The sequence below is a fragment of the Crassostrea angulata genome, chromosome 6 (genome assembly GCF_025612915.1).
Source record: "Crassostrea angulata isolate pt1a10 chromosome 6, ASM2561291v2, whole genome shotgun sequence".
NCBI lineage: Eukaryota > Metazoa > Mollusca > Bivalvia > Ostreida > Ostreidae > Magallana > Magallana angulata.
The window spans coordinates 21,866,192-21,884,887 of record NC_069116.1 but is presented as its reverse complement, the minus strand read 5'-3'; the positions used below and the strand labels follow the sequence as shown (position 1 = coordinate 21,884,887).

Genomic DNA, 18,696 nt, shown 5'->3' with positions numbered 1-18,696 from the left:
ATTCATGGCCCCTGGATCAGACAACAAGACCCTAGGGTGGAGCCAATATGGTTATATAGTGAAAATGTATTAAAACTTCGAAAATATCTCTAATCCTACAGATATTTGAGAAAAAACTTAATGCATGATTATAATGTCCATGAAACTTTCTGCATAAACTATAAATTTGTGGCCTCTTGGTCAGGGGTTTAGGCCCTGAGGTTAGGATGATATAGCCATATAGTGAAAATATATGAAATCTTAGTAAATCTTCTTCTCCACTTCCACAGTAGTGGGAAATAAAACTAAATGCATGCATTTTGATGATGTCCATGAAGCTCTCTACCTTAAAATTGTGAAATCATGATCCCTGATTCAGGGGTTCAGGCACCTTTGGTAGGTCCAAAATGGCCATGTAGTGAAAATATATTGATTTTAAAATATTTTCTTCTGTGCTTTCAAAGGCAGTGGTGGTAAAGTTAAACTAAATGCATTGTTATTATAATATGTCCATAATGTCCTCTTCTTAAATATTGTGAAATTCACTGCCCATGTGGCAGGGGTTATTTTTGGGGGGGGGGGGGGGTGTGACAAATATAGCCATATAGTGGACATGTATTTTTTGGTCACTTGAGTTCCTTAAGTATTCCTCCAACTCTTGCCCCGTCTCCTTTATGAATTGAAGTTTGCAAACATCAAATAATAAAAGTGAGGTCAACCGTCAAAGAAGTTATGGATTTAAGTTTAAATCCCGTGGGCCTCTTTGTTAATTAAAGAAATGGTCACATTTCATTCCTAAAAAAAACTGCATCAAGTTTAAATGCAAGATCTGCAGTATGCAGCATGTGGATTTGAAATTGTTCTTTTGGGTAAGTGAATAAAAAAAAAAGTGAAAAAAAATAATTTTTTATGAATTTGATTTAATGACCAACGGTCTATCCATTTATAATGGTTGTCAGTCCAGGGTTAGTGTTGAAACCTGTGCATTTTAATTTCTGCATTTTGAATTCTTGGATATACATGTATCAAAAATATTTTTAGTCTCATTGAGTTGGGAAGGCTTAACCGCATTTGTGTAAATTGATCTTGGTATTGAACTTTATCATCTCAATATGTCAAGAAAAGACATTTAGCAATAAATACATGTTTTTACATAATATCCAATACTGGGTTCTGATTTCAGTAGTGTTTATTATTTCACACTGATGTTTAAATGTCAGCACCCATCTGCAGCTGTTTATTACCACTTTTCATGGCTGTTAATTGCTCATTAATGAAAACTATTGATCAGACAATACCACTCCTGATGCTGACTTTTTCACTGAAACCTCAGGATAGACAAATCTAATTAGGCACATTTAGCATGCTTTACTATATAGGCTTGTTTTTAATCATCATGCTTCTTATGAGCAATAACACTGTAAAAGGCATCATTTTGTCTAGCGCCTGATTAGTGTGTTGTGTGACATTCAAGACTTAAACAGCACATGTAGTGAAGTGATCAAATCTATGTACAAGATGTGTTGCATGTACAGTCTGGGTAATGAAAAAAAATTCAATTATGTAAAGAAATTTCATTGAAATCTGTGTGAAAATACATCATGTGTCAGGAGCAGATGGAAATTGAAGCTTTGGTGACAATAGCAGAGTTCTAATAGAGAGTTCATGTACAGCAAGAATATTAGACTTTCTCACCTGATGGATGTTAAATATGGTGCTATTGTGTATCCATGAAAAGGTTTTTGGCCTCTGAATATGAGTCATGTGAGATGCAGAGAAGTGGTACATGATTGAATGTTCTGCTCTTGGAACCAATGCAGAAACCCGTAAAAGACAAGCTGTAAAAAACAAGGCAAAAGAAGAAAAATAATCAAATTTCCAGAATAAAATGAGGAAGCTGCCGTTTATTCATGTACAGCACTGGTAAAGTCTGCAAATGACAGTCAGGTTTTTAATTTGGAATGGTCATTGCAATCAATAACTCTCAACAGGATTACCAGTGGTTATACAATCTGATATTGGAGATACAACACTAATGACTGATTCTTATATCTTAGGTTTCTAGTTCTTTTTGAGTTAAAAAAAAATATGTGACAGAATTAAGAAAAAAAAGATGAAAGGATTTTTAGGTTGTTTCTTTGAAATTTAATCGACTTGGAGTTGACAGTAGTGAATGCGGGTTTATTTGCCTGGAAAGTTCAATAGCACACATCTCATTGAATTGTATATTTTTTTCTAAAGAAATATTGATGCTGCTTTGCCACAAGAACTTACTGAAGCCATGGGCAGCATTGTTCTTGGCTCTATCTCTCCATATAGGAATCACTGGCTGCAGGGATGATCTTGGGCTGCAGGCAACTCTGGCATTGTCACAGGAAGGAGTACTTTAGTGACAAACAGACAATACGATAGTACTTGTGCTCTGTGGTCTTTGTGCAAAGGCATTTAACTCTTACTAAATGTGTTTTATATGGCCAGAGGCCGCTAGTGTTGGATCTTCTTTGGTGCTTTGTGATCATGTTTTGCCAAAAGTGTGAGGTGCCTTATTTCAACTGTGCCATCCTAACCAAAAGACCATTATTGATACATCGAGAAACAACAGTACCTCTGTGTTTTAATTACTGTTCCTTCTTTCTTGTTGCATGTTTTATGACACTGACTAATGGTGCCTCCTTCTAGTCTGTGAGTAGATGAATTTGATTTTAGGCTTTTATAGTTTAAATGGTACTTTTATTACCAATTGGTTTGCCAAAATAATCGCTCAAGATTTCTGTGATTAGAACAAATTGAGACATTTATTGGGGACATAAAACTTGGTCATGTTCAACAATTCCGAGTTTCCCATGCAGCCAATGCAGCATCCTCAGGTACAGCAGCAGCAGCAGCACATGGTGCAATCACTGCACGTTGCGCCTGCCTTGACAGCACAGTCTGGTGGGCAGCAACTAAACACTGCCTCTGCTCATGTGCAACTTTCACAGCAGCAACAATGGAATGCTCAAGTTTTTCAGAATGCTCTCCATGCCACTGCATTTTGGAGAAGGTTTAGGTCTGTAGAACTTCATGTTGTATTTTTCTTACAAAAATTAATGGTTAGCTTTATTATGAAGTTTTGTATTTTAATTATGGTACAGTTTACTGATAAATTAAGTATATCACATTATTAAACTATTAAGAATTGTTATGACAAATACTTGGTACATGTATTATTTTAAGCTATGTGGAATTTACACATTGCTGCACATATGTACTGGTACATAGATTATATGGAGAACCGTCTTAAAAACTCTGTATCTTTAGTGGATTTAAAATAAAAATGAACATTCTAAAATAAATCAAGCAGAGTAATTATTGTGAAGGACATCTACAGAGAAAGAACATTTAATAGCATAGGCTGGCATTGAAATAGTAACACAGATAATCAATTTATCTGATGGATAGCTTATAATTTGCAGGGATTCAGTCCTGTTTGGAGCTGCATATTACTTCCTGGCTTTGACATTTCTAATATTATTGCTTATTTGGCATTGACATCTAGTCACTTTTCACTGAAACCATGCACAGTGAAGCATTATATTGATGGTAGAGAATATATTGGGGGAAATAATTGATGGCTTTGTTGTGGAAGTCATTCTTTCTTGTCATATTCATGTCCAGAACAGAGTTGTTGATAATCTACCTAAAAGTACAAGTTAGTGCTTTTTCTATGATACTGCAAATACAATACATGTACTACAGAGCTCGTAAAATATGGTATATACTTTCCAATTATCAGGAAAATTTAAAATACATGTACTGGTTCAAAAAATAGTATACCATGTTACTATTAAAATTGAGTACATTGTATATTTTTTAATACACTTTTCAGACATGGTCTGTCAAAAAATCATGACACAAAAAACACAAAATCTTTGGTGATTCATGTGACTATGAAGACAGCAAGCATTGCAGAAAAATTACATCTCCCTTTAAATCTCTCCTTAATAAGTCATATTATGTAAAGTACTATTAATAAATATATTTTTTTTGTCAATCACTCATTATCAGTACAATACCAAGAAGGAAGAATGTTTTTCCTTATACATGTATACTTACAGAAAAACACAGATGTAATGAACACACTTATAATGAATTGACGCTTACAGTAAAGTGATTTTCATTCCCTGTGACTTTATTACATGTACTTGACAGATATAACGAATTACGCTTATAACGAAGCAAACACGCCAGTCACTGGTACTTCGTTATAGGCATGTATTAAAATTACTACAACTATTTTTATTTTTAATGTAGCTAAAAGTCATGATGGATTTTGAAATAAAATACTGTAGATTCCTTATTTTATGCGACACTTATTTTCGCGTTTCAACCGTTTTGCATCAAATCGTGGGAATATAAAATCGTGAATGCTGAATTTTTATCATAATTTTATTAAGTTTACATCAGTCCAAAAAATATAAGCAAGTTAGATTTAAAATTTGCGAGATGTGCTTCCCGCGATTTTACACGGATATTAATTCCTTGCTTATAATTAGGAATCTACAGTACATGCACAATAACATTGGTTTACATTAATGTCTGTTGGCAGTTATAAAAAAATTCAGGAATGCACATCCATACATATGTGAACTAAGTTCAAACTGGTTCAATTGTGATTCCGTTTTGTCAGTAGCAGCTTGAACACAATTTGATGAAGGAAAATAAATACTGTGGTTTCATTAATATTCAAGGGTATCAATTTTCGTGGATAAAGTAAATAACACAGTTTCAAGGATATGTAAATTTGTGGCCAATGAACCTATCAATACAAAATGTTAATAGATAGTGCACTTCAATAAACATTAAATTTTGGGGATCAACTTAACAACAAAATCCACGAAATTTGGTATTCAACGAATATTGATGAAACCACAGTACTTCATGGATGTAAATAGAATGCACAAATCCTTATGGTAATCTGTTTTGAATTCTTAACCTTTAATATTTCATTTGTTTGACTTGTATACAATTGAATTTATTAAATTCAAGGCTGCCAATGAGAGCATTAAAAAGTGGACTTTTGATTTTGCCTAAAAAGTATTCAGTTTGAAATGGCATACAAAATGGCATCTATTGCATTCTGAAATGATATCGTGAAATATTAGAGTCATTTCTGGAATGAAATATGAGATCCTTTCTGTAAAAAATGCATGCTGATCACGGATAAGGAACTGGTTAACCATTACTGTCTTATAGCATGTGTAATTATCAGTCATTTTATTAAAGTCAACTGAATATGGTGATAATTGATATTAGCAAATTGAAATGTTGTGCTATAAACACTCAAAACTGTTGTAAATCATCATCCCAAAAATATAATGTGATTATATTAAAATCACATATTTAGAGACCTATTGGATGATTAAAGGGTCTGAAATAATGCTTGATTGACTGGGTAGATAAGACTTTACGCAGCATCATTACATTGCTGCCCTGGTTTGTAAGCACCTGTTTATTGACTTTTGATATATTTATATAGAGAGTTTTAGTATTAGAACATGTATGTTTAAGAGTAAGTGTGGATTAGAAGTATGTTTATTAAACACTGAATTTTGAAGGTCTGAATTGAAAGTCGGAGAGGGACCTACACTAATCAGAAATCTTGACAAGCAAAAAAAAAGAAAAAGCCTAATTCCCAGATTTCTAATCGGGGGTGGGGTGAGGGGACGTAGTATTATACCTATAGCTCCCAAAAGAAAACTTTTTTTACTTCAGTGTACTTTTAATTCTACATTATGTAAACTTGTAGAATTATGCAGTATGCACAATCCATGCATTAAATTACAAGATTTCCCTTGTTACATGTGCATGTTCTTATTATTTTAGAGGGCCACCAGGAAACCCCCATGATGTGCCCTCCCCGTACAAGAGACCTCGCCCCCAGAGCCCTGTACAGCAGAGACCTGGATATCCATATGCCCAGGATCCCCAGAGCCACAGGGCCTACCCTGGGGTCCCGGTGACTGCCTCTGTTTATCCTATGTACAGGCAGGAATACCAGGTAAGGACTGTAGAATACTTACCGCCAGTAACTGGGTATTATCTATGGGAAACAGGCATTCATGCATAATACATTCAATCTTGTTAAATATATATGCTGATATATGTACTTACTGATACATGAATTATATACAATAATTGCAATGTCCCTTTTGGCAAAGTTTGAACATGATAGTATTACAATGATACTATAAGTCCTGTGAGTTGCATAATAGCATGTTATATAGGCATACATGATAAATATACTTTGTTACATTGGGTAGAAAATACATAAAAGAGCAACAGCTTTTATTTTCAAATTGTTATTTCCAGTCTTTAATTAATTAAAATCAGATGGTGTGAATCAACACATCAAATTTTCATTAGATCATGGTTTGTGAATCCTGTAAGAACTGCAATAATAAGAATGAATGTTTGTGATGTGCTTATTAAGCTTGCAACAAGGATTGAATGTTGTTTTTGTATAGACGAACCCATCATTACTAGACAATTGTGATAGTGAGTTTTATGCCCCACTATGGTCAAGGTTACCTCTTTGTGTTGAAGAATTGATGTTTATAGCAAGTAAACTGGCCCACTTCCTTCAGTTGTTTCCAATCCTCGGAGAAGGATGCTTTACTTTATAGAAAAGTTTTCCAATGACTGTTGCATGCCCTTGCATGTTCAAGGGCATGTTTTATTTAAAAATGCTTCTAAGACAAAATGGCACACAAGATAAAACTACATGGATGCTAAATAAAAGTGCCCCTCTTTTGTAATTTCTAAGCTCCCAAAGCATTTGATAGGGATAAAATGGTACCCCAAATACAGATTCCATGATTCATCTATTCCCTACAGGGATATGGTAATACCACTAAAACTGAGATTTCTGTAAATATGATTATCAAAGTGGTCACTTCTGAGATGAGTGCAGTCCCTTGAGAAAATTCAAGTATGTAATACCCTGGTATAAAAATATAGAATTAAGATCTTAATTCAGTAAATCCTATTTGTTTTATTCAAATATCATCCACATTGCAGCAAATAGCTATCCAGTGTGATGGAGTTCTTTTTTTTTTATTGTTAAATTTCTTGTTTGAGGTCCAATATCATTAAAAATTGGTCAGCTGGCATGCAAAAGGATAAGCTATATGTTGCTTTGTTATGGTCAGCTGTTAATTAAGTTGGTATAATTGCATTCCTAGCTTCTTAATAAATCAAACTGGCAGAGAAATTTGCTGTCTCCAACTTTTAACGAGAAATAACTAGAGCTTTGCTATGGAAACACTGCATGTTAGGGACTCAATCTTTATCTGCTTTTCACTGTCGCTAGAGACTGGTCATTTACTGAACATATTTGTTCGAAGATGGAAAAAAAAAACCTTAATTAGATCCATTACAAGGAAATTATTTATCCTATTTACTTCCTTTTCCTCATGTCCAATTTTACAAGTCAATTTGTGGCATAGTTTTTGGTGTTATGTATATTAAAAGGGGGAAAAGATGTTGAGGAAGATCCATCAAAAGCTGCATATATTCCTGCATTTTAAAAGTATCAAATATATTTGTTTTGAAAATTTTGGGTGCTTTAAGGAAAAAAGGTTATATGCTTATAGTTAGGGTATAAATAATTTTGTCAAAGATTAATGAGATATTGAGTCTTTCAGTACACATATATATTAAATACACCATTAAATTTTGTATAATATACATGTACAAGATTCAGGTATCATTTTGATAACACTTAACAAATATAATGCATTTAAAAAATCCCTGAGAAATGTTTACATTTTTACCCTGTAACAGTGCTAACTTTTCTTGCTCAATCTTTGAACTTTTTAAAAAATACTGTTAAAATAAATCTAATTCTGATTTCTTGTAAACATGTGCCATATAAACCAGTGACCACTCATCATGCTTTGTGATCTATGACCTGGTTTGATTGACTGGCTTTACCCTCTCTGTACAGACTGACCCATGTAGGTCATGCATTGCTCATGAAGAAATATAGAGCAGGCACACTACCTCTTGCCCTAATCAAAACTACATAAAGGCAAGGTGAAGGTTACACACTATACTTAGAAACAACACACAGTCTCATTTTGTGTACACAAGTCACTCCTAGAGTCTGCCCCATATCTCCCACCACACAGGTCAGTGTATGTTTGATCTTTTCATTTTCAGTCTCTTGTAATAAGCAAGTTATTTGTTTGAATTATTATGCAACAGAATTATGTAGGTCACCTGGGCAGGTTTTCACTCTGTGACCTATTTGTACTGTTTCTTGTTGTGTTTTCAGATTCATAGTTCATTCAGGCATGATATGTTCCTGTGATTTTGAGATCATATGTGCCCCCCCCCCCCCATTTATTGTGATGATTTGGTCATTAAACCAGTACATGAAGGCTGTATAGGTGACTTAGTCAAATTTAAGGAATTCATTATTTTACTTTCCTTCTGTCAAGGGTTGATTTTTTCATTAAGACTTCATTGTGGATGTTTTACTTGTCTTGAAGTATTCAAATGTTGCATTGTATAAATCAACACTCAGTCATAAAAGGAGATATCTCTATTATTTTTGGTCAAATAAATAAATGAGGTATGGAGAAAAAAATAGGTGACTAAAAACAATGACCAGCAAAATTTGAACTGGATAACAAGTTGGGTATTAAATGGTCAATATGTAAGCAATAGGTGGGACAGACTTAGTGCAGGACATTTAATAAATAGGACTCTTGTACTGAAAGTGTGTCAGACAAGAATGTACAGGTCAGGAAAGGGAGGCCCTTATCACAGTGTGATCCACTTGGTCAGGGGGGTAATGAGAAAATTATGTAAATGATGGCTGTGGCTGCATACACAACATTATAGGAGTGCATGTAGGGAGAGGAAACATTAAGGAAAGAACCGCGTTGTGTTTTGATCAGATGTCTTGTAATATTGTGACAGTCATGAAAAGTAGCTTAAAGAGGGGATATATTATAACAAAGAAAAATACTGATGTGGCATGGTGTGATAGTGTAGACTGTTTGGTAAAAGAATATCGGTATAAAAGAATTGGGTTACAGTATGGTACCTAAGCACTGAGATCTTAATTTGTTTTTATAACTTGTGGCTTGTCATTAAAAGCAGATTCTTAGTATGGTCAATTTCTGAATAAAGATCTGACAGTTCACTGAGTGTGCTGTGTATTGATTTGAAAACATGCTTCAAGTTCAAGGCACTGTGTCTCCACAAGGGGCGCATCAGAACAAACAAACAAAATTTTAGACTTCAAACATAAAAACATGATATTACAAACTTTCTGTGTTGTTATTTCAGGAGAAACTTTTTTTTTCATTTTTGATACGAGACATGCACAAAACAATATCAATTGAAAATATGCCAGTTTTGATGCTTTGATCCTAGATTTGTCTTGGTTAAGTAGTTCATAAAGTACAAGATAAGATGATCAGTGCTTGCTAGATTATTTCAGGTATATCAAACTTTGTATGAAAGGTATTTTCTTGGCAAATGAATACTATTTATTTTCCTTGCTGCTGAGTCTGATGATAAAATTTGAAATTGTTTGTTATCATTCTGATGTTACAAAGTAGAACTATGAAGATTGTGAAGCAGTGAATTGATGGGGGGAAAAAAATATGTAGCTTTATTGATGAATCTTTCCCTTTCAGAACATCAAATCAACATATTACATGTACAATAATAACAATCTTAAAATGATATGAATTCGACTACGTTTGAGTCATGAATTCTCTTATAGCAGTAATCTGCTTATTCTTTGCCTGGTTGTAATATGCTGGATGTCTCTGTATTTTACAGGGATCGGCTGACCAGGCGGGCAGGGACCGCTACAGAGAGGAGTACCACCTGATTCCCCACCGACGCCCCACCCTGCTCCATGACTACCAGGCACACAGAGCCAATATAGACAGATACAGGTAAAACCTTCATTATATGATACAAGCATGTTTAGGTAACACTGCATTTCATGGTAGCCTATTTGACTGCGAAAGTCAACAAGAACCTTTGACGTCAAGGAATTTTTCCTGGCGAGGGATTTTGGTCAGGTTTTGCTCTTGGTATCTCATATCTTTCTACATGTGTATTGTACTGAAGTCCTTGCATTTGTCAATCATTACAGATTTTTTTCCCCTGTCATTTTTAATCTGTTTTGTGATCAGCTTTGAAAAGAAATATTTTATTTAAGGAATAAGGAATCATTTTTTGAGTATTATGAGGCAATTATTTTGGTTTGGTGTGAACAAATCTAATAAAGCCCAAAGCACCTCATAATATTTAAAGAATGATTCCTTATTACTTATATTTAATATATAATTTTCAGCAATTGTGTGATTAATTAATTGAATATAAATAAGCAAACCCCGCTCGCACCCCAATTATACGTCATTTGAATTTATCGGATTGTATAGTACAAAATTGATACGTAGTGTTATCACAGGCAATGACACTGAAAAATGTTAATATGTGGGTTTACAATACTGGTACCTAAATGTGAATTAAGTATGCATGTAATACTAATGTCCGTGAATGAAGAGTAGGATCATTGCAGTATTATCCTTTTCCAGTTTTATTTTGGTGCATATCATATTTCACCTTTAATATTTGTGATATAATTATTGGTGAGGAGAGAAAAGGAAGAATTGAACTCTCTGTGAACCTGATAAGCTATACTAACTATCAAATTTCTCTTTGGTTTATCTCCCAGTTGGAAATTGGATATTGCTCCAAAGAAAGCTGACTCCTTGATTTGATTTTATGTAAATACTATTTTTCATTTTTTCATTATAATTCTTTAAATTTATGGGAGTACCTGGAGACTTCAAATGTAGGTCAGATCAGGACATTAAAAGGAAGTGATAGTAGAGGTCAAAATTAGGAATGAAATGTTAAATCTAAAACATGGAGATTAAGATTAAGTTGAAAGTTGCCTTAAGTTGGTATGTCGGGCAACTAACTTATATTCTAGGGTATGAATAGTGTACAACATGTACTCTAGTGTTTGACCTGTGACGAATTTATCAGGTTCAGTTCAAATAAAGTATAGACTGCATGTGTTCTCAGTGTGCATGATCCATTTACTGAGGTAATTGATCTAAATTATATATTTGTTTTTTTCTTACCCCAGTATTTCCTCTAATTATCTTGATATCTTTGTAGTTTGAATATTTGAGTGTTGCATGTGTATACCTGAATTTGAAAAAAAATAGATGCCTTATGATAAAAAAAAAATATGGGCTATGCTTGTTCTTCAAGGATCTAGGTCACTGGTTTAGATTGAATTGTATCTTTTGGCCCTGGTTTTTATATTTACAATTTCTGGTCTGGGCAGCTGAGTGTCTGGAAATAAAATAGCACATGCAGTTGTCAGCTTTATTGGCCTGACTTGTCAGATCTGCTAGATTCCTTTCCTGGCCTGTTTTCATGTAGCCTTATCACTGGAGAATAATGATTCTGACATTTAGAAAATCGGTTAGGTCTGCATGGAGTTTTCATTATGAATTCAATATAGATATGAGTGAAGCATATACATGTACCGGTACCAGTATTGTAATTTGGGATGAGTATAGATATATGTGAATGAATTTCTTGTCAAACTATTTTCATAATATTAATTTATGTCAAACCTTAATAAAGTTTGGCTTATAATTTCTTGTGTTTATTATTAATATCATACCGGTATGCATTGATTTATTACATTTATAATTATTCATTTCATCAATCATATTAATATATTGATGATATAATATATATCATCAGTAAAATCAAGAACTCTCAAGAAATGTTGTTAATTGATACATGTATATGATTACAGAAGTAGGGAAGCTTATGCTGGATACGCTCAGGACACAATGGGAAATATTCAGGTATCCCAAGGGGGTGGAGATCCAGGTCCCAGTACAAGCCAGGTCAACCAAGCCTCCACTGGTCCTCACACCCCCAAACGCCCCCGCCTGGGGATGGAAAGACCAGAGTTACAGCCCCTGCAGATAGACGTAAAAAAGGTTTGCAAACTGTTTCCATATTTCTTTATTAAGTTGGCAGTCATGACAAGATAATATAGGACTATATTTTGAATGGTCGAATATCTAACATAATATCGAATTTAACCAATTTCTAAATTGTATCGTAAAAAATAAACCTTTATAAATCATTACACAGAACATGCCTATCACTTTCCAGTTGAAAAACCATTGGAAACGCCCATATTTTGCTATAATACATCAATCTATCAAAATAAGCAAATCTTCATGTCGTCATTTCTACTTTATGATGTTACTGTGCTGATAACCTCTTACAACTTACCAGTATTTTTCAACTATCTTCCACCTTATTTTTTAAAGTTCTTAATAAAACTTTTAATTTTGTGGGCAAGATATTGCATAAACCTGCATATAGTCCTTTGGATCAGTTGTTCACATATGAAGTTACTTTGTAATGTGGATCTTAACCTTTCTGTCAGGAACCAACCTACAATCCGCAAGTGGAGGCAATATCGCCCACCCTCCCTCCCGATGAGACCAGTCCCTCCTCCAAGGATCAGCTTCTTCAGGCCATCAGTAAAGTGGATAGAGAGATCAGCAAGGTGGACAAAGACATTCAGAAACTCAAAAAGAAACAGGTAATTCAGGCTCTTCTTTACTTACAATAATTATTTACTTCTGTTGTTAAGCTACACTCGCACATTATGAATGCTGTAAAAGAAATGCATTCAGTGTTCAGTGCAAATTGGCCTGCTACGCTCTAATGCTCAGTAAAATTCTGATATTCTTTTCTTACAGTATGGGTATTGTAGATATTATTTGCAATAGTTTTGATTTTGTTTGACAGGTATAGGTGATTGTTCAGTATTTTGATTATAACTATTTGCTTTGAGCAAGCTTGTTTGTTTACAGGAGCAGCTAGAGTTAGAGAAATGTAAACCACCAGAAGAGAAACAGAAAGTAAAGGATATTGTTGTCACGGAGACCAAACATCAGAGCATAGCTCAAATCATTTATGCTGAGAACAGGGTACGATTCTTCATTGACTCGATCTAGAGTATACCTCATATCATCTTGACTAAATCAGGGCATGCCTCTCACTTAATTCAATCCAAGCAAAACTCAAATTACCTACATACGGTATGTCTCAAACAGGATACATCTCTACAGAAATTCTTTTGAAAACAGTATTTTTCTCTTAATTGACATGAAATACCTGCTATTTTGCCTCTCTGATGATAGTTTTCCCAGGTATGCATTATAAATCAGGTATATTTAATCTTTGTTGACCATGCTACATGTGTATGTGATGACTTTAGTAGAAAGAGGTCCAAAGTTGTAAAGGGATGATTAAAAAACGGGGTTGTATTCGTAAGTTGATCTGACAGTTAGAAATTCAATTCTTGTAGGCTTTCTGTAGCTTTGTAAAATACTGGCACTATTCTATAATCACCCACACACTGCCATAGAAACTACTTAACCAGAGTAATGAGGATGAAAAATAAGACCATCTCAAATGGGGAAAATCAATTGAAATTCATGTCCTGTACAGTGAAATAAAAGGACACTGCTTCCCTTCCTTCAACTAGAGATAAAAAGAAACAAAAATGAGATTTATTCAAGTAAAATGAAAATAAAAAATGTTGATTGGATTAATATTTGACTTTCCAGGATTGTAATACATGTAATAAAGAGTTTTTATCTTAATTACATGTATGTTATTAAGTGTTGTGGGAGTCCAGAAATGGAATTAAAAAAGCAATTTTATTCGTATCATATGTTGTATTATAATATCATTCATATATATTGCAGAAAAAAGCTGAGGAAGCACACAACATGTTTGCTAAACTAGGGCCGAAGATAGATCTGGTATGTGTTAAATTGGTAAGGCGATATGTGCATCAGTTTAGTAGTGACAAAAATACTAATTTGCAACACATTTCTTGCATTTGCTGCTCTAATGAATGCAATATTGATTTTGTAGCCTCTGTATAACCAGCCCTCAGACACCACTGTTTACCATGAGAACAAAAGAAAGTAAGACTTGACAAAGGCACTGGTCTGTTGTAATTGGAGAAATAATGAATAGGCCTCACTGCTGGGCTTCCTGTTTCTTGATTTGTGAACTGGAAGATTTTTCTTTTTAATTTGAATTTCCAAGTAATCTTGAAGAGAAAGAGAACAGGAGAACAGTGTTTCTTCCATGATGTTTTTATGATAATTATGCCAAAACTGAATAAGCTAAAGATTTAATGAGGTCTGTTTTTTTTCTTTAAAGGTATGCTGAGTTCAAACCTCGGCTCCTTCTGCATTTCAAAAAGAGACAGCAGGAGAAGAGAATAAGGGTGAGGAGTTAAAGATAATTAATTTTACAGTGATAAATAGATTTTGTGATGGTGGAAAGATTTTGCTTATTAATACATTAATATGAGATGAAATAAGGATTCCTATTAAAACTTGTACTGTATTATTTGAAATTAACATATAAATTGAGTTGAATAAGTCCTTTGATTGCTATGAATATCAAATGCTGCTGCAAAATAATACAATTAAGTGTATTGGATGGTATCTTATACATGTCATTTCCATTTTACTTAGACCAATTGTTTTATTCACATTTAGGAGAGGTATCTAACTGAAAGATATGATCAGTTGATGCAAGTTTGGTTGAAAAAGATCGAAAGAATCGAGAACAATGCTAAAAGAAAGTAAGTGTGAATATATTGAGCAAGAAAGAAAAAAAAGAGGGACATTAAGAATGTGTAGTTCTGTAAATTTGATCTTAATTTTTGTCATAAAAATGTCAAAATCTATAGAACTGCTTGATTTTACAGAGCCAAAGATGCCAAAACAAGGGAGTACTTTGAGAAGGTATTCCCAGAGATCAAGAAGAACAGGGAGGATAAAGAGAGGTTTTCCAGGTTAATCATATAAATAAAGCAAGCACCTGTATTTTGTTGTCACTTGTTCTAGCCATGTCCTGTTTCAAGGACTTGGTTTCAACAAGAACTTTTGGGTTTCAAAGCTTGAATGCTATAAGTGTGTTGATGCTTGCAGGGCTGGGACTCGAGCTGGGAACAATGGGGTGTATGCAAGGAGTGAGGCCGAGCTGGAGCAGATTATGGATGGACTTCATGAACAAGAGGTTAGTGCTGGGGTCTCAGTAGTATTTGTGGGGATCAGTTTTCTTGAATTAGTAAGATTCATCATTTGATTTTATGGATCAATTCAACAAAGTAATCAGCAAAAAAATTGTTTTCACAAAACTAATGATGAAACCAAATCAGGTAACTTAAAAACAATGCTCTTTGAGATCAATTGTACATGTATATTGGTACCAATATTAGTGTGAGTCATTTGAGGGGTGTTTTTGTTTTCCTGGAAATAAAAAGTTTGACCGTACATGTATATTTGTGTATTCAGTGATACACTCTTGAATGTATATTCATTGACAACATTTGTATATTAAGCGCTAACATTTTTATATCCAGTAACAATATTTGTACATTCAATGGCAACATACATATAATCAATGACAACGTGAACATATTCAGTAACAACATTTGTACGTATTCAGTTACAACATTTAAACAGTCATTAACATCATTTGTACAATCATATTAGAAACATTTGTACTTTCAGCAACAAGATTTGCACATATATAGTTAAAATATAAATATACTGTATTTGGTAACCGCATTTGTACAGTCATAGAATGTACAGCAATTGTACATTCAGAAAAAACATGTGAACTCAATAACAACGTTCTGTATATTCAGTAACATCATTTGTACATTTAGCAACAATATTTATATATTCAGTAACAACACACCGAAAATGGTATTTTCAGGAGGAAGACAAAAAGATGAGGAGCTATGCAGTGGTGCCCCCTATGATGTTGGATGCTCGGCAACGTAAATTACGATACACAAACAATAATGGGCGTGTAGAAGATCCAATGGCTGAGGATGAGGAGAGAAAGTTTATAAATGTGTGGACACCACAGGAAAAGAACATCTTCAAGGAGAAATATTTACAGCATCCCAAAAACTTCTCTTACATTGCTCAGTTTCTGGAGAGAAAGGTAATTTAAAGTTAAATATATTTTGAAGTGGGTGGTTCTTTGTTGTCTTTTTTATTTTAAATTTGGTTAAAAAGATATTTCATGAAGGAATTTGTGTTGACAGAGTGTAGCAGACTGTGTCCAGTACTACTATCAAACCAAGAAAACAGAAAATTACAAACAGCTTCTACGTAAACAGACAGTACGAAAACAGAAGTGGAAGAAGCCTCAGGTAGGACCTATTTAGGTTTTAACATGCTATCTAATAAAAGTTACCAGAGAACCACTAAAAGTATAATGATGTTATCAAGGGAATTTTGAAGTGCTCAATTAAAAACAGAGGTTGTTTTAGAAATCTCTAGAATATATTCTAAAGACTATCCATTTGTTTGATTGAATAGTCTTTTTTAGTGTTTTAAGTGTATAAAGTTAATGTTTACAGAGATGAATGTTCTATGCATTTTTGTCATAATTGCTTGATTTGAATTGTAGCAGCAAGCATCCTCACGCCTTCAGGATGACTCTAACAAGGAGCGAGGTGCTGGTGGTGAAGATGAGGTAGTCTCCTCAGCCACCTCAGAGCAGGCAATGGAAACCTCAGATAACTGTGCACAAGCCTCCTCCTCAAGTGAGGCAGACCTCAAGATCAAAGAGGAAGAATTCTCATCAGATGACAACGAGGCAATGGCAGCAGTCACTGCAGGGAGTGAAGGGGATGGTAAGTTGAGAGTCAGAGAGTATTGTACTTGAGGATCAACACCTGTGTGATAAGAGTGATAACTCAAACTATTTAATTTTCGTCCATTCTTTTCTTAGAATTGAAGGATTTTGTGAAAGGTCGCCCATAGGGTGTGCTGATATTGTGTTTATTAAAATTTCAATTCAGATTGCTGTGTTAAATTTGATTGTGAATACCTTAAAGATGTCCTGACAAAATTGATTCATATTTTTCAGGGGGTGCCCATAACTGTGCGATCTGCGATGTGCATCTAGAGCACTATGGTCTGAGTCGACCTTTGACACAAAGTAATTGTGACCTGTATGGTATGAAGGAAGAAAACCTGAAGCCTGACATGAGAGTGTGCAGCAGTTGTCGCTGTAAATCTGTGAGGCGCAGATACACACAGTAAGATGGAGCTAATTACAGTTCTTATGGACTTTGCTGCTTTAAATTCAATGCATTTACATGAAAAGGGATGACTTTAGATGCTGTAATTATGTCTGGTATTGTTATGTTTTTGTAAATGTGTTAACAGATGCCCAGTACCTTTATGTAAAACTCCAAAGAGGAAGGTCAAGCGACTCCGACCCCTGCCCCCTAAATGGTCAGAGTTATCAGCTGAGGCTAAAGACCCAATCATCAAGGAACTTCGTAAGTAAACAATTCACTTTATATTTCACTTCGAATTGGAGAAAGGATAAAGTAGAGAAAATGTGGATAAGGATGCAATTCCCATCCTACTTAAGCTTGTTTAATATCATTTATAGCATCTTTTTCTCAGTAACATTGTCCTAATATTGCCATATAGTTTCATTTAGTCTTGCCAAAAGTAAACAAGAAAGAAAATTGAGAAAAATATTTTAAGTTGACAATACTGAACCGATCTAAATTGTTGTGTCATGTCCACAAATTATCTGTGAGCTGTATGGAATTTTAGGACAATGAACAGTTTGTTTATATGACATTTAGATTAATTATCCAAATTACGATTGTTTCAGAGCTTACTGATGACATTACAAAGTGCTGCTCTGCCTGTTTTAACCGGATAGCGAGGAGACTGGGGACGGGATCTGGGGCCGGGGACCAGGTGGCACCGATGGCCCCCGAGACCACAGACACCACAGGTATTCTAAGTATGTCATAGAGCACCTGGCACACTTCCTCTAATATTCCTGTGTTGTGAAGTTAACCCTTTGTTTATAAAGTTTTAAAAGAATTTGCATAATTTTAAATTAAATAAATCTCATTGTGACACGCATGAAAAAGCTAATGGAATGGAAAACAAAATGATCCAAAAAAAAAAATTGTTTGTTTTTAATTTTTGTTGCCAAATTAAATATATATATATTTTTTTTTTTTTTTTTTTACAAATTTCATATAAAAAGAAATAATATTTATTTTACAGAGAGTGTAGAGACATCTCGTTGGACTGAAGAGGAAATGGAGATAGCAAAACAAGGTGAGCTAAAATTACTGGGTATTCATGGAAACAAAAGAAATGAAATAAGATTTTTTGTGACAATTCCATTTTAATTTTTTCCTGTATTCTTTCAATATGATATGTTTGTACATGATTATTTTTAATTAATGCATCTAACAAGTGATATCTCAGCATAAAAAAGTTTTATAAAGGAGATTAAATGTGTAAATTAACATTTTGAAAAAATCTTAAGTTACAATAAATCTCCTTCTCTGACCTAGGACTGAGGCTTCATGGCAGAGACTGGGCAGCCATAGCAAGCATGGTACCTACTAAGACAGAGGCACAGTGCAAAAATTTCTACTTTAACTACAAGAAGAAACTGAATCTGGAGCAGATTGTTCAGGAACATGCCAAAGAAAAGGTTCGACATTGAGTTGTTTCCGTTGTTTGTATTGACTATAGGATATATTACCAATATATGCATTAC

General features: G+C 34.1%; 1 protein-coding gene across 11 annotated transcripts in view; it reads left to right on the top strand.

Moving 5' to 3' along the window:
* LOC128187109 (nuclear receptor corepressor 1-like) overlaps window positions 1–18,696 on the top strand; it is a 34,814-nt gene that overhangs the window by 5,358 nt on the left and 10,760 nt on the right. For 3 of the 11 annotated variants that reach the window (XM_052857294.1, XM_052857302.1, XM_052857293.1), the window contains exons 2-20: window positions 5,845–6,019; window positions 9,820–9,938; window positions 11,834–12,023; window positions 12,482–12,640; window positions 12,900–13,031; window positions 13,815–13,886; window positions 13,987–14,039; window positions 14,281–14,347; window positions 14,625–14,710; window positions 14,837–14,923; window positions 15,060–15,147; window positions 15,853–16,086; window positions 16,190–16,297; window positions 16,558–16,783; window positions 17,020–17,191; window positions 17,322–17,437; window positions 17,785–17,919; window positions 18,192–18,245; window positions 18,488–18,630. In XM_052857294.1, the coding sequence (XP_052713254.1) occupies window positions 5,845–6,019; window positions 9,820–9,938; window positions 11,834–12,023; window positions 12,482–12,640; window positions 12,900–13,031; window positions 13,815–13,886; window positions 13,987–14,039; window positions 14,281–14,347; window positions 14,625–14,710; window positions 14,837–14,923; window positions 15,060–15,147; window positions 15,853–16,086; window positions 16,190–16,297; window positions 16,558–16,783; window positions 17,020–17,191; window positions 17,322–17,437; window positions 17,785–17,919; window positions 18,192–18,245; window positions 18,488–18,630 (2,416 nt within the window). Of the gene's footprint in view, window positions 1–4,916; window positions 4,932–5,844; window positions 6,020–9,819; window positions 9,939–11,833; window positions 12,024–12,481; window positions 12,641–12,899; window positions 13,032–13,814; window positions 13,887–13,986; window positions 14,040–14,280; window positions 14,348–14,624; window positions 14,711–14,836; window positions 14,924–15,059; window positions 15,148–15,852; window positions 16,087–16,189; window positions 16,298–16,557; window positions 16,784–17,019; window positions 17,192–17,321; window positions 17,438–17,784; window positions 17,920–18,191; window positions 18,246–18,487; window positions 18,631–18,696 lie in introns of those variants that run through there. The other 8 variants (XM_052857303.1, XM_052857301.1, XM_052857300.1 and 5 more) reach the window with 8 other exon arrangements.